The 16,424-nt window shown below is 30.9% G+C and overlaps 1 protein-coding gene across 1 annotated transcript; it reads left to right on the top strand.

The window, feature by feature from the left end:
* Positions 1 to 5,691: 5,691 nt before the first annotated feature.
* LOC132038254 (uncharacterized) lies at positions 5,692 to 14,687 on the top strand. Its single transcript, XM_059428943.1, has 4 exons — positions 5,692 to 5,881; positions 6,499 to 6,697; positions 7,979 to 8,182; positions 14,177 to 14,687. The coding sequence occupies exons 1-4, from the start codon at positions 5,692 to 5,694 to the stop codon at positions 14,685 to 14,687; spliced, it is 1,104 nt and encodes a 367-aa protein (XP_059284926.1).
* The last annotated feature ends 1,737 nt before the right edge of the window (positions 14,688 to 16,424 follow it).

The raw sequence follows: 16,424 nt of genomic DNA, 5'->3' as shown, positions 1-16,424 counted from the left end.
AGAAGCGTATCCAAGGGGAGGAGTGTGGCTTCATGGGGCGCCTATGTTAATTCCCTTCCTAGACCATGTATATTAATGTTATATTCTCTAAAAATTAGTTTAAAATATATTTAGACCATGTATATTAATGTTATATTCTCTAAAAATTACTTTAAAATATATTGATCCGATTTCAAACAGTAATTGTGTGTAATTGTTATTGGGTGCACCTTGACATTTGAGGTTGATGGTTCAACTCCCATGTCCATGTTATTCTATAATTAAGTTATTTTTTTTTCTTTATTTGGTTTATTTCTTTTAAAATTCCACTCGTAATATATAGTAAAGAATATAGCATAAATCCAAATACTTTCGGCATATGTAAAAAGCCACTAGAATTTAAATTGAACCTATATGTTTAAAAGTGTGATAAGTTTAATGATAAGAATATAAAGGTTGAACTCGTCAAATTTAAATTTTAAATTCGTTTTTTTTTCCACAATAATACACCATTTTTAAAATTCTGAATTCACCGCTGCTATCAGTAATAGTGAATACATTAATTTGCAGGGGTAATATCAGTGAACACAGACAAGGAAAAAGGGCATTTGGTGGTGATTGGAGTAGGGGTTGATTTTTTCAAGTTGATGAAATGCATAAAGAAGAAATTCAGTTGTGCTCGCATTGTGAGTGTTGAAGAAGTGAAACCCGAAAAGAAACCCGACCCGGATCCGAACCCATGTTGCCCTCTAATATGCCCTCCAAGCCCATGTGTTATTATCCATATGCTACCCGATTATGATTCTCACAATCAAAATATTATGTGAAATATATATATATATATATATCCATAATTATTATTAATAATTGATTTGGTGTGATAGAATATTATGTTATTTTTCTTTTCCACTTTTCCTTTACTTACTTAATAATCTCATTTTGATGTTGGTAACTTATTTAATTTTTGCTTTTTATAAATACTACTTAAGTTATAAAATAAAAAGTTATAAACTTAGATATTATACGAAAATATAAACTTACGTAATAAATATTTGTTATGAGCGATAAAAATTAAAGATCAAACACAAAATAGGGAATAAGTGCTAATGACCAGGAAATCAAATAAAATGCAGCCCAGGAATATGAGATATTGTGAGCTTTTCTGAGGCCCAAATTGACTTGAAACTCCCTGCAACACCAATACACTTCCTCCTTTTCCTGCAAAGACTTATGGAATTTGATTTTTACATAATATTCTCTACTTTTAATTTAAATTATTCTTATTTGTTATAAAATAGACAACATTTTTAATATTTCTTCTAAATAATTTGAACTATAAATTAGCCTAACTTATAGTAATTGTAATATATATATATATATAAATATATATATATATATATATATATATATATATAATTTATATAGTTATAAAGTATATTCATACTCCAAAAAGTATATTTTAAACAAAGAGTAATTTCTATATGTTTCAAAAAATTGAGATTCGATATAAAACTTCTAAACTAGATGAGGGAAAATTTTAGACCTTAGGTTTGAATTTAGGCTTGGTTAATTCCAACTTCAAATCTTTGGACTTTAAGTTTTTTAACTTCAGCCGGAGGTTTGAATTTGTGAATTGGCCAAATTAAAGGTCTGAAGTTTGAATTGTTATTCGAAGTTTAAATATGGACAATTTGCATGATCGTCCTTATTTGGGGCTGGTCTTTAATTTTTGTCCCTCAAATTGCTGGTCTTTAATTTTTTTACCTTCGCCTAATATCCCGAGGTTTTGGAGTTAAATCCCGGCTCAATAAAAAAAAAAATCGCAAGGCAAAGTTTCATAACAAAATTAGGCTTATTCGGCAAAAGTTAGGTCTTAAGGCAAACTTTTGCCCAAAATTAGGCCTTAAGGCAAACATCTACCTTAAGGCCTAACTTTTAAATAAAGCCAAATTTTGTTGCAAGAAACCTTAGCGCCTAATGCATATTTGCGAAAGCGTTGTCTTGCATAATTCTTTTTTTTTTTTTTTTTACTGAACGGGGGTTTGAACCCAGAACCTCTAGATATTTTCAGCCACTTTTTTAAGCAAAGGACAAAAATTAAAGACCAACAATTTGAGGGGCAAAAATTAAAGACTAGTGAGTTTGAAGGACAACCGCACAAAAAATTGTTTAACTATTAGGTTTGAAGGTAGGCTTGCCCGATTCTAACTTGGAATAATTACTTGGCATAGCTACCTCCAAGAGCTAATTATTGATGATAACTACCTTTTAATTTATTTATATTTAGTAGCTACAGTGATTTTATATATTACCACCCATAGATATACCAAAATACATCAAGCGGTCGTGGCTGGAGTGGTTATTGGGTGTGGGATTTGTCCCTGCCCGCCTAAGTTAGAACCCAGCCAACCACATTTATTTTCTTAAATATTTTTCCTAGCTTTTTCTCCTTGTATTTGAGTGTATTTCGTCATATAGTTATGCATGATTAATTGCTCCTAAAAGATAGTTATCTATGTAAGTTGCCCTTCTAACTTCAGACTAACAACAATAGCCCATGTGACTTGACTCCTGATCTGAAATTTAATTTTGAAAATAATTAAAATTTAGATATTCTATAAAATTTTATTATATTTTAAATAGTGGTTATTAAACTACTTGTACACTTTTTTTTTTTTGAAAACCGGAACCAGATTTAAACGTAAAAAAAAAAAAAAAAAAAATTTTTGTTTTTGTTTTTTGTATAGTATATGTATATTATAGTATTTCTTAGTATATTGTAGGTATATTTATATATGTTATATAAGTTTATAACTAAAGTTTATATATTTACTAACAACAACATATATATATACATATATATATATATATATTATATGCTGGTGTTAGAACTTTCTATTTATAACTTAAGTATATTTATACTAGATATACCTAAAATATACTAAGAATATACTTATAATATAAATATACTTAAGTTATAAAATAGAAATTTATAAACTTAGAAAAAACTTAACTTATATGCTTAGCTGCTTATAATATATATATGTTTAAGTTATATATATATATTATAACTTAAGTTATTTATAAGTTAAGTTTTTTCTAAGTTTATAACTTTCTATTTATAACTTAAGTATATTTATGCTAGATATACCACTAAGAATATACTTAGAATATAAATATACTTAAGTTATAAAATAGAAATTTATAAACTTAAAAAAAAACTTAACTTATAGGCTTAGCTACTTATATATATATATATATATATATATATTATAAGTATATTCTTAGTATATTTCAGGTATATTTCTAACTTAATATAAGTAAAAATATGAACACAAGTAAATAGAAGAAAGCTCAATGAGCCATATATTTTATTCATTCGTGGATAACATTTATTTGCAAGTTGTAGTTTTTTTTTAACTTGTAAATAATACATGAGTTGCAAAAAAGTAATACAAGAATAAAATCAAAAAGTGTCAATCATTTGGCTAATATCCGCAATATTATATTCGGTCATTGAGATATCTTCAAAGTCTTCCATTTGGTCTATTCCACTTGCTATCAAATCTTCAATCTCTTCCTCTTCGCCTTCCACCGCTTCTAAGTTTTGGTTGCGTCGCTCCGATCTAATCCAATCGCGAATGCAAACTAGTACTTGCAAGCTTAATCTAAATAAAAGTGTCTATGGTCTCCAATTTGTTGTCTTCCTATAAATGCACTTTCCGAAGCCACGGTTGATATTTGAACAAAACTAAGTCATAGAAAAAATAGGATATCTCGAGCCATTCTTGAAAGTCTTGGGATAACTCGCCTTGTATTTCTTCCACCATGCTAAGACGTTCAAATCATCGAGTTGGTTGATATCCACATTTGGCTGCATCATCCAATTATCATCAACCCAATGACATGTAATAGCAAAAAAATCTAACTTGTTAACACTAAGACCCAAATCGGCTGTAAGAGAAACACTACAATTTAAAGAATTAAATACATGACGCAAATAAAATCTATATTTTTTATATAAATCTATGATATCCGATCTACAAGTACTTCTAGGAATACCCTCAAACAACGGATTATAACAACGTTGAATATAAGTAACAAACCCCAAACCCGAAGGAAAGGAAAATGGTAGAGCATCAAAAGCAACCATTTTAGCTATTTTTATACGATCTTTTTTTTTGTCATAGCTAAAATTTCTACTGGTTCGTGAGTCAACTATTTGTTGAATACCCCCCCCCCCCCCCACATTTGAACCCGTTTTCTCTCCCCAAACATCCCTATGTTTAGATCTCATATGACCCGTTAGTGAACCCGTTCCACTATCCTTACTAGTTTGTTGCCTAAAAATAAATTCTTGTTTACATATATCACATGTAGCTATTTGTCTTTCCTTATCTTTAGTCATAAATTTCAAAATTCTAGCTGTTGGCCTACGAGTTTTTGGCTGTTTGTCTTGTGTATGTGATTGTGCAGGATCTGTATCTCCTATGGAATTTTCGGGGGCTTGTGTTTCATCATCATCATCAATTTCATTAAAAGTGCCGGCATAGTGTTGCATTACCTCATCGTCTAAAATATGGTCCTAACAACTCTGCTTCACCAACTTCAAACCAACCAATTGGTGATCTACACCTTCGCCCATATAGAGCTTCAAACGGTGCCATCCCAATGCTAGGATGATAACTTTTATTATAAGAAAACTCAATGAGCGGTAAGTGATCATCCTAATTACCTTTGAAATGTAGGACACATGCTCTCAACATGTCCCCGCAGTCCGAATAATGCGCTCGCTCGACCATACCGTCCGCGGATGAAAAGTCAGCCGATGTTCACCTTGGTACCCAATCCTTTCTGAAAGGATTTCCAGGAGTTCGCTGTGAACTGAGCACCACGATCTGAAATATTGGACATTGGGGTCCCATGCAATCTGACAATTTCATTAACATACAACTTAGCGTAATCTTCTGCTGAATCTGTAGTCTTGACTGACAAAAAGTGCGCCGACTTAGTGAATCGGTCAACGATTACCCAAATAGAGTTATGGCTCTTAGCTGAACGAGGATACAAAGTCTATGTTGATCATTTTCCATTTCCAGACAGGAATATCAATATTTTGAGCCAAGCTACCAAACCTCTGGTGTTCGGCTTTCACTTGCTGACAATTCAGACACTTAACTACAAAATCTGCTACATTCTTCTTCATGTCATTCCACCAATATATCTCCTTAAGATCATGGTACATCTTGAAGAAGCAACGCTCATATAAATCGTTATGTGATGATGTCAAATCCGTAATTTTATTCAAGAAATTCAAATTTTATTTCCTTTTTAAGTTTTTGGGCACATAAACAGTACTCCCTCCATCCCACAATAAGTGTCACCTTAGCCAAAATTTTTTATCTCATAATAAGTGTCACCTTAGGAAATTAATGCATATATTGACAAGTTTTTCCTACTTTGCCCTTAGACAAAAACTGACAAATTTATGTATTCAAGACAAAAAACACATAAAAATTTGGTATTATTAGATTCCCAATGTTAAAAGCCTTACTTTTCATGCATGCTCTAATCAAAAGGGAAAAATAATTTATTTTTATTATATAGGGGTAGTTTAGTAAACTTTATTGGTTTTAATATGCGTGTTTTTAGGTAAGGTGGCATGTTATTAGACGGAGGGAGTAATAAAAGTCCCTTTTGAGAATTGCAGCTATGGCAGATAAAAGTCCTTTTGAGAACCAAAAAGTGATCAATGAAGAAGAAGAAGAGAAAAGAATAGAACATTACTCTTCATATCATCAAATACTATTAGTTGGTGATGGCGATTTCTCTTTTTCTCTTTGTTTAGCTCACTCTTTTGGCAACGCTTCTAATATTGTTGCTTCCTCTCTTGACTCATATGGTACTCATTTTCACTCTGTTTTCTTTCTGGGCTGCTTATATTTTGCTTAATCTATAATGCTATAATGGGGTTTTGTAAAAATTTAATCTTTTGTTGTTTTTGTTTTGCCCTTACATATGCGGTGATCAAAATGTACAAGAAATCAAGAATGGATGGGAAATTTTCAAAATCCAAAATTTTGCTGTTTCATTTTTCCCATTTTCACTCTGTTTTCTTTCTAGGTTGCTTTTATTTTACTTATTCTATAATGGGTTTTTTGCAAAATTTAATCTTTGTTTTCTTGCTTTACTTTAATCTATAATGGGTTTTTGCCCCCCCCAAAATTTAGTCTTTTGTTGTTTCATTTTTCCCCTTTTCACTCTGTTTTCTTTCTGGGGTGCTTTTTATTTTACTTAATCTATAATGGGTTTTTTGCAAAATTTAATCTTTGTTTTCTTGCTATACTTTAATCTATAATGGGTTTTTTTTCCCCTCAAAATTTAATCTTTTGTTGTTACATTTTTCCCATTTCATTCTGTTTTCTTTCTGAGTTTCTTTTATTTTACTTAATCTATGATGGGGTTTTAGCAAAATTTAATTTTTTTTTGTTGTTTACGTTTTGCCTTTTTTGTTTATAGATGAGGTGATCAAAATGTACAAGAATGGAAAATCGAACTTAGAAAAGTTGAAATCTTTGGGAGGAAGTATATTGCATGGTGTGGATGCTACTAAAATGCAGCATCATTATGATCTTAGAACCAGGAAATTCGATCGGATTATTTATAACTTTCCTCATGCAGGGTTTTATGGCAGTGAAGATAATAATCATCTTATCCAGTATGGTTCCCTCTTTTTTAAAATTTTACTTATATGATGTATGCAATGGGGGAGGCAAGATTTCCGTAAAGGGGTTCAACATTTACTTTATATATATGTATGGAAAGATTTTATAACCTTGTATATGATGGATACGCTTTCGTCAATTATCTGACCTTTTGTTTTGCTTTTTCGAGCCTTGTGCTTTCGGAAACCCTTTCCTCTACCTTCCAGGGGTAGGTCTAAGCGTACACTCTACCCTCCCCAGACCCTCTTTGTAGGATTACACCGGGTATGTCGTTGTTGTTTGTATATGATGGATACCTTATCTATCATGTGGTTTGAATTCTACCTATAATCTGTATGCAGTGGAAGAGACAAGATTTTCATAAAAGTGGTTCAACATTTACTCATAAAAAGATTTTTAACATTGTATATATCATGTGATATACATAAAAAGATTTCAACCTGGCGAATGAGGTTTGGATTTTCAAGCTTGGATGTATGTAAGATTTTTATGTGGAATTGTTGAACTAAATGAAAGAAATATATATATTTAGATTATTTCCGTGTTAAGAGGAAGGTAGCATGTATAGGAGTAGACGGAGGAGTTTGAACCTAAGGTGTAGCCTAGCAGTCAATAAAGTGGATGAAAACTATGGAAATCGCGATTTGAATCCCTGAAGAGACAAAAGAGTTAGGTAGTTTTCTTCTCATATGCTCAGCTTTGGTGGTCAGAGTTACTTAACGTGTACAGAGAGATACTGGTGAAATAGTCAAGTTGCATGAACCCCAAGCTTGAAGAAAAGGAGTAGAAGGAGGAGGATGATACAGGTGGATTTAGGTTCTTAAATTAGTGCCTCTAATTTGCACACATGCACACACAACTTATATTTAGTATAAATATACATATATTTTAAAACATTTTTTTTAACTAAATTCGAGTCAAAAGACAATGAGTGTGGAGTACCATTGAGGATGAGGATTCGCGAGAATGAGTTAGAGTTTGTACAGGACTCATACCCTTAAAAGACAAAGTTGTTTTCTTCAATCCAAGCAAGCAAATATTGTGAAATGTGTTTTTCATCAACAAAACCTACCAAACACTCTTGTTGTTGTGTCCAGCACTTTGTGACCATTTCTTTTGGCTCATTCATTCCAATTTTGATCATACTGAGAAGGGAATAAATTCCATATGCTGAAAGTATTGGTTTTTGTCCTCTAGACTAGTTGCTTAATTGGCTTTTATTGCTCTGGATTTTGCATTTTCTCAATGTATTGCTAGCCTTCTCCTTTGTGCAGAATGCATAGGAATCTTGTGGAAAGTTTTTTCGGGAGTGCCAAAAGAATGTTGCCAGTTGATGGTCAAATTCATGTTACCCATAAAACGACTCCTCCATACGACCATTGGGATCTTGTTGGACTTGCATCAAAAAACTCCTTGTTTTGTATCGAATGTGCTGAATTCAAGATTGAAAACTACCCTGGTCACAACAATAAGGGCCTGTTTGGAAAGCCACCTGGTAATTGGAATTGGTGTAATTACTAGGGTAGTAATTACACGATGTGAATTATAACGACCCGTTTGTTTGTCATAACGTAATTACGTTGCAATTACATCTCGGTGAGTGTAATTACACGGTCAATTTAATTTAAAAATAAATTTTAATTATAAAAAATTTAAAATTAATATTTAAAAAATATTGCCTTTATAAATGATATTAAATTAGTTATTTAATAACACATTTATATTAATTAATAATCATATTTGTAACTAATATTGTAACAAAAATAATTGATATATATTTTTCAAATTAATATTTAATTTTAATTAATTATAAAACTTAAAAGAAGACTTTTTTTGTGAGAACGTAATGGATTGGATGTTTGACAAAAAAATAATATTAATAAATATAATGCCATTGTTATAAAATAATAAAGCAAGCAAGAAGATTATTGTGGAGAAAGAGAGAAGAGAGGAGAATTAATTTATATTTCTCTTGTTAGAGATTATATACAATGAAGAGAACATCTCTATTTAATCACAAACCCTAAAGTTTCTCCAGATAGACATCCATAATTAAATAATATTTATAACACTCCCCTTGGATGTTATTTGGTAGATAACGTGTCCAGCAATGGAAAAATCTAAAGGAAAAAAAGACACATTTCTAATAATACGCTATTTGGATCCTCATTAAAAACTTTACAAGGAAAAAACCCAGACAAAAACTCCAACACGTATTAACTCCCCGTTCAATCCAAAAACTTGAATCTTCACATCTTCACTCGAGATTTGAATTGGGGTATAGACTTGGTGAATACATCAGTTATTATCACTACAATTTGTCGCACCTTGGTATCACCATTCTTTTGGGCTCGTTTGTGAAGAACAACTCCCAAAAAATAATTTGTTTTATGAATCCACTAGATCTCTTCAAGGTTGCAAGATATAATATTGTTGAAATCACTTGCATTCCTGACTTGCTTTATAAACGGATGTTATTTTTATATGATTTGACTATTATGTAAAACAACATCGTATGACCATAATCCTTCATAGTCATAGCAAAATATATAAATGCATCAATTGAGGAAGATATGGCATGTTGAAAATTCCAAGTCTCTCATTTCAACTTCTTTCAACAAATAATAAATTGCTTTTGAGAACTCTTCAAGAGTTTCAATAATATTCAAGTAATCAACTTGCACCAACAATATGACATTTTGATTTTCACAAAGTCATAAGGATAAATAGAGTCATTTGTGCTCTTAGTCATAAATATTCATTAAGGTGATAAAATCGCGTTCACCTTGCTTCACTTAATTCATATGAGAATTATGAACAAATTTCTACAACTTGTATAGTTCTGCATTTAAAATTCTTCATTTTTGTCAAGATATCCGGACAAAATCTATTTATATTTAAATATGTGACATCTGGTGTCCGGACAAAACCAATAAGCTTTATGCTTACCAAGATGTGTCATTGATAATTTCTACGTTAGCTTGCTTTAATAGACGTAGAATTTAGATCCTCATGGTCTTTTACAATATTGCGTATATTGTACCAAAGATATTCGACGATATATATTATTTGTATCGGTTCGCAATGTGACATAACTTATTGAGATCTCATCACTTCCATTATTTTTAGGTACCTAAACCACTCATGGGGTTTCATGAAGTGTTATGTCGAAGGCTCTTCAAGAGCACATTGCCTCCTTATTATAACTATTTTGGTCATCTGCTCCTCTCCCTTTTCAAGGATTATTCTATTTGGAACCGATTGATCAACCATGCTTCACGCATGTAGTATGCTTTGTCCTTCCATGAATTTAATAGGAGTATTTTTTCTTGGAAATTAGAAATTAATTGGGTCATAGATTTGAGTTGAATTATCCTTTATATAATGATAATTCATAACACATTCCTCAAAGATGTTAGAAAAGCTAACATACATCCCATTTTCTTTTGGGGAATCCATCTTTATGCATCATGGTAGATTAATTAATCGTATACCACACATAAAAAATCGTTAGATGGAAATATAGTTCCTAACCCCGAACCAATTTGTGAAGAGAATTTATCATAATTTAGAGAATACAACCGATGTTGTATACAATATATCATATCTGCCAGAAGCTTTGTTCTCATAAGCAAAAGTTTAACTATTTAGTGGAGGCATTTAATGCCAAACCAAATGGATATAAACAGCATTATCAAGTAGATGGATTGTCTTGATTACATAATCTTGTGCTCTTAACTCATTATTTTGAGCAAGTAATTTTGTAAATGTCAAACCAGGTTCTATAAACACACATGTGACCATCTCTCTAATAGGTGAACGGGCCCATATTCACCTTTTATATTTTTTCTGGGGAATTCAATCCAACATTTGACATAAGAACAAGCACAAAATAAATTTTCTGAAGAGCTTCAATATCCATCATATTTGAATCGTTGAATAAAATTATTTATACTAGTAAACTTCAAGTTTACCATACCATGTGTTATATGTTTTAGTAAACTTCTCGGTTTACTATGACATAAATTATTATTTTTTGCACCAATAAACTTGGTTTACCATGTGATTTATCATGCTTATATTTGTGCGATATTTGAAGAATAAAGAGGGTAACCATTCACATACATATTTCTTAGTGGTTTTGAAGATATTTAATCCTCCAATCATTTATAGCTTCAATATGATAGCTATTTCTTTAGTAAACTTCGGTTTACTACAATTTGTGTTTCGATCATAATGCCTTCATATAGTATAATCTAAAACGAATGACATAATGCTATATAAGCTCTTCTGGAGCCTTTAATTTATTCTCCGTAATCACATATTGTTTGGACACTACTAGTGCCATGATCTTCTAGATAAAAAAGTCACTTTTCCGGAGCCCTTAATTGATTTTGTACCATCAAATATATTTTAGATACTTTCCTAAAAAGAAATTTTAGTTAAACACCGTTGGTGTCATAAGATGAACAATAATTAAATAAAAATTTAGAGACAATTACATTTATCAACGATGAAAAGTAAACTTTAATTTCTAAACTAGAAAACATCTTCGTACTTAACATCCGAATATTTTGTATCAAAGAGTCAACTATATGGCTATTACTTTCTTCGTGAAATATATAAGTATTTATTTCCTTGGGGAAATAGAAAGCATTCAACAAGATCTGTCTTCTTTTGCCTTAGAATAAAATTGACCAAAATGTTTTATACGTTAGTACATATTGCAATCAAACCACAAAATAACATCTATATTCTTTGTTATTTTATCTCTTTAGAGCGTGTTGTGGTGTTTCTTCATTCAGTGAAACTTGGTCATTTAGATGCGCTTTAATTTTAATAGCTTGTTATTTCTCTCAAGCACAAGAAATACACAAAAGATAGCAAAAGAAAACTTGATGACCACATTTATTTGTACTGATTTCTCAAAATAAAACAAAACAAATATGTTCCTATATTAAATGGTATATATAGCATATTAAAGCATCAACATTATGCCACATAAATATTTTAGAACACAAGAGAATTATGAAACATTTACCTTTATAACATGTAAGGCTATTAACAACGATGTGTGTATACATAGTATAATTGCTTTGACAATGATGTAAAGACATGCATATCAACTGTCATTACTGAAGAGGTTTAATAATCATTATATAGATCATGTACATGATATGGTTACCATGTTCAATCTGCCACATATATGTAGAAAAATTATTAGCACTGGTTGTTTCAGACATTTTTATTATTATTATTTGAGGAGTAAATTTTAAAGTTAAACTTCTAAGGGAGTAAAGTTCAAAGCCTTACAACATTCAAGAATAAAGTTTAAGGTCTTACTACTTTGAGAGTGTAGTTCAAAGTCTTACTATTTCGGGAGTAAATCTCAAAGTTCTACTACTTTTGGAGTAAATTTTAAAATTTTACTACTAGAAAGTTCACGAGATACCACTTCAGAGTAAATTCAGCTCTATATTCGAAAGAAAATTTAAGAGTTCACCGTATTTACTATTTCAAGAGTAAAGTTTAAAGTTTTACTACTTCAGAGTAAAATTCAAAATTTGCTACTTTCGGAGAGCTTGCTACTTCGGAGCAGATTTGAGTTATTACTTCGGAATAAAACATAGAATATTTAGAATTTTTTTTTCTATTATTTTATCTCTTCTAGAGATGAGTAGTGATATCTTCACGATCAAGTACATATTCGTATTTGTATTTTGTAAAAATATTGTGTACATTCACTTCGTGGAATGGATCTGTATTTTATAATAGTTATTAAAAGTTTTCATTCTTCAGGAATGATATATAACCGTCTGAACGTGTCTTAATCATATCAATTTATGATAGCTTAAAACCTCTTGTAAGATATTGCTTGTGAGCAAATCGAGATATGCATATAATGTAGAGATTTTTCTCTCACATATTTTCAATATAAATCACAATATGGAGGCCTATATATGAATCATCACTTCCAGTGATCATGATCCATAAATATAAATAAATTTAGTGATACTTTAGACTTGTGAAGTATGAATGTCACTTCTGGGATCATTCTAAAAACAAGTACCAAATTAACCACGACATACGCATATATAAACATAGCATGTAACATTAGAAGTGAATTAAAAATATTAAACCAACAATAATAAGCAAAAGCCTCAAATCACTTTACCTGTGATGGAAACTGTTTCCATTATAAGATACTAGTATAACTTACTAGATACCCAAACCTCATGAAGAATTGCAAACAATACTTGATTACATACACCGTCGTGAACCGTTTCCCCGATGATTTATAATTGCAACCACTTAAATAACAAAAAAAACTTCTCGCATAAGTATATTATTTTAGATGAGTAGGATAATACCTTGATTTTCAGTAAGGCATGGATGACACAAAAGACGGTAGTACCGATATGGGCTAAACTCAAATAAAAGATTAGTTAACGTGATATAAAATAATAAAGCAAGCAAGAAGATTATTGTGGAGAAAGAGAGAAGAGAGGAGAATTCTTATATTTCTCTTGTTAGAGATTATATACAATGAAGAGAACATCTCTATTTATAGGAGAAAGTTAACTTGGTGCCAAAGTCACAAACCCTAAAGTTTCTCCTAGAGATAGACATCCATAATTAAATAATATTTATAACGCCATAACATTATTCAAATGTTTGACACAAAAAAAATTCATCAAATGTAAGTGAAAAATAAACAACATGCAATGTGAAAGCAAATAACTTAAAATTGAAAATATAACCTAAATTCAAAATCCAAAAGAAAAAGTTCAACATAATACTTTATGTCAAATTCCAATATTACATAAGTAAGTTCCAACGTAACTTAAGTAAATAATTCAAAAGAAAGGAAAAAACATAAGTCTATAACCCCATTCACAATGAAATTCTACTTTAATAACGTCACCCGTTATATGTTAAGTTTGTTAATAACTCATTCTTTCCAATATTAAGAGGCGTAGTTTCAAATATTAGAATAATAACACGGTTATGCTAAATGAATAAAATAAAAAAATACGAGCAATTACATGGAATCACAAGAAGTAAAGGTTGGGAATGAAAAGAAAGAAAATGAAAAATAAATAATATAAAAAGAAAAATACATTTTAAAAAATAAAAATAATAAAAAAGTAAAAATAAAAAGAAATTAAAATAATAGAAATAAAAAAATATTAAAAATAAAAAAAATTAAAATAATAGAAATAAAATAAATTAAAGTAAAAAAATAAACAAACTAAAAAGTAACCCCGTAATTACGGTGTAATAATACCCAATTGTTGAGAATCTGTAATTACACCCCGTCAATTACACCCAATTCCCACTTAACTCGTAATTTGTCAAACAAATGATAAATTTAATTACACCCAATTCGAATTACCTGTGGCTATCCAAACAGGCCCTAAAAGAGGAGCTGGTTCAAAATGTGATGAACCTTTTCATCTCGGTGAGTGCAGTACCTTCAAGTTTATATTAAACCCATCTCGTAAGAATTTTCCAAGAACAAAACCAAAGCAACGCTATTTACATGCACCACTTCAAAAATTTCAAGAAATTCCCAACTCCGTAAGTCCTCCAGTTTACTCCGTCCAGCAGCAACTAAGTTGGATCGACACTAGAAATTCTCCAACTTACGTCAACGACATGAATGGTTTTCCAAGTTATGCCAGTTTACCTGCAACGCATGATCCCAGAAGTGATTTTTTTAAGATCTTCAAGGGGTATTTCAGTTACATTCAAGAAACATTTGGAAGAGAGGACGTTGATGTTGAATTTTCCGTTCGTCAAGCTATACATCGTGGTGCTTTAATGTTCATTGCTGAGACTGGGAGGCCCTCTGAAGATTACTTGAAAGTTCTGGACGAGCTTCATTTTTGGAGCCGGTCAAGAATTCTGGGGTTAAAACAGAAGTTGCAAGATCTTGATCAAAGGGTGTTTGAGCAACAGCGTATGGGATATTACCTATAGATTATGTGAATATAGTCAAACCTCTCTATAATAACGTTGCCTGTTCCAATATTTTTGGGCTGCTATAGCGAAATGATGTTATAGAAAATATATAATGTAACATAACATGAAAGATCGGTTCCACATGAAACATGGATGTTATAGTGAAATGTTATTATAGAGAATGACGGTTTATGAGAGGTCTGACTGAACTAAATATGCATATGCAAGTAGTTGTTGTTAACTAACTATTACTGTTATTCTCCACGTCTCTCTCTTAATTTTACTGGAACAACTTGATCACAAATAAATGTTTTCTGAAGAGCTTGTTCCATATGGTTGAATTATGGGCGACTTAGTTTGAAATGCTAGAGAAATTTGATTTTTGACTAGGTAATATGCTTCATACTAAGTTGCTAAATGTAGTTTGATGTGTTCTAATACATTCCAAATTGTGTTTATTACTTGCTCTGTGCGGCCAAGAAATCTTAGTGGCAAGGGTCTATGTACTTTAACCAAGATTTTATGAGGTCATTCCCAAGATATGGTAGTTTCATTTATAGAAACATTCTATACTATAGTACGTTCTGTGAGTTATACTTTAAGAAATACATGTTCGATATGCTGCTTATAAGTCAACAATCAAGAATGAGAAGTCTGAGATTTTACATTCTGCTTAGTCAGTTGTTATCAACTGATATATGTATTCTGTTCATGTATACTATACTTATTGTAATTTTATGGGGTACATGTGTTAAATGTTCTTTCTTCGCTTAAGATACGTTTGATTGATTCACCCAGCGGTAAAAACGCACCACGTGATGTCTTGATTTTAAGTGCACATCAGGGTTCGAACCCTGTTGACAAAAGTTTGGTATTTAAATAAAGAAGGATAGAGAAATGGGTCCATTGCTCTGGCGCTCGGAAATTTCTTGGTTATAAGAAAAATATATGTTGAGACCCTGGCTCTTGGAAATTTCTTGGTTATAAGAAAAATATATGTTTGATTGTTAGTCACTTATTTCATTATTTACCAAATGCCATGTACACCTGCTTACTTTCATGCGCATGAAAGGGAAAAAACACAATAACTTGAAATCTTATGGCAGAAAAAGAAAAACCCATGAAACGATCAGAATGATCAAAGAATGTTTTGCTAGTTGTTTTCACTAGTTCTGTAATCAGACTTGAGTTAAACGCGATTATGCATTTTATAAGCAGGAAAAAGAGATTTTACTAGTAATTAAGTTTAACTAGTAAACATTACAGTATAAATAAAATTTACACTGTAACGTCGCTTAAAAGCCAATTATAGGTAACTTTTATGGAATTTTTACGCGTTATAGCTACTTCTAATACATAATTAGTGGTAATAACTACCTTTTATTTTAATTACTAATAATAACTAAATACTTTTCTAATTTAACTATTATAGCATGATTGTTCCTTACCATTTCACAAATACACCTAAAAATTAGCACCCCCAATCCCATATCTCCACCCTAATGGTAACAATATTAATCACTAATATACATTACCATTCTCTCTCCTTTTTCATAACTTCTTACCTTTTATGATTTCTTCCTCTCTTTACCCTTCGCAAAAAACTTCCATTCTCACCAACAAAAAAACAAAAAAAAGGAAAAATAAAGTACTCTTACGTTCTATCCCATCTCCTTTTTTTCAAATTTTCGCTATTTCTTTATTATTCTTCCACAAAATCAACTGCTGGAAGTGATGTTTAGATTGATAATTTTT

The sequence above is a fragment of the Lycium ferocissimum genome, chromosome 11 (assembly GCF_029784015.1).
Source record: "Lycium ferocissimum isolate CSIRO_LF1 chromosome 11, AGI_CSIRO_Lferr_CH_V1, whole genome shotgun sequence".
Taxonomy (NCBI): Eukaryota; Viridiplantae; Streptophyta; class Magnoliopsida; order Solanales; family Solanaceae; genus Lycium; species Lycium ferocissimum.
Note: the sequence above shows the minus strand (reverse complement) of the source record. Positions and strands in the feature narration are given on the sequence as shown.

Excerpts from the sequence above, each read along its gene's own strand:
- LOC132038254 (XM_059428943.1), top strand. The coding sequence starts at position 5,692 with ATGGCAGATAAAAGTCCTTTTGAGAACCAAAAAGTGATCAATGAAGAA. Across the intron at positions 6,698-7,978 it reads GATAATAATCATCTTATCCA|AATGCATAGGAATCTTGTGG; the intron begins GTATGGTTCCCT and ends TCCTTTGTGCAG. Across the intron at positions 8,183-14,176 it reads GGTCACAACAATAAGGGCCT|TACCTTCAAGTTTATATTAA; the intron begins GTTTGGAAAGCC and ends CGGTGAGTGCAG.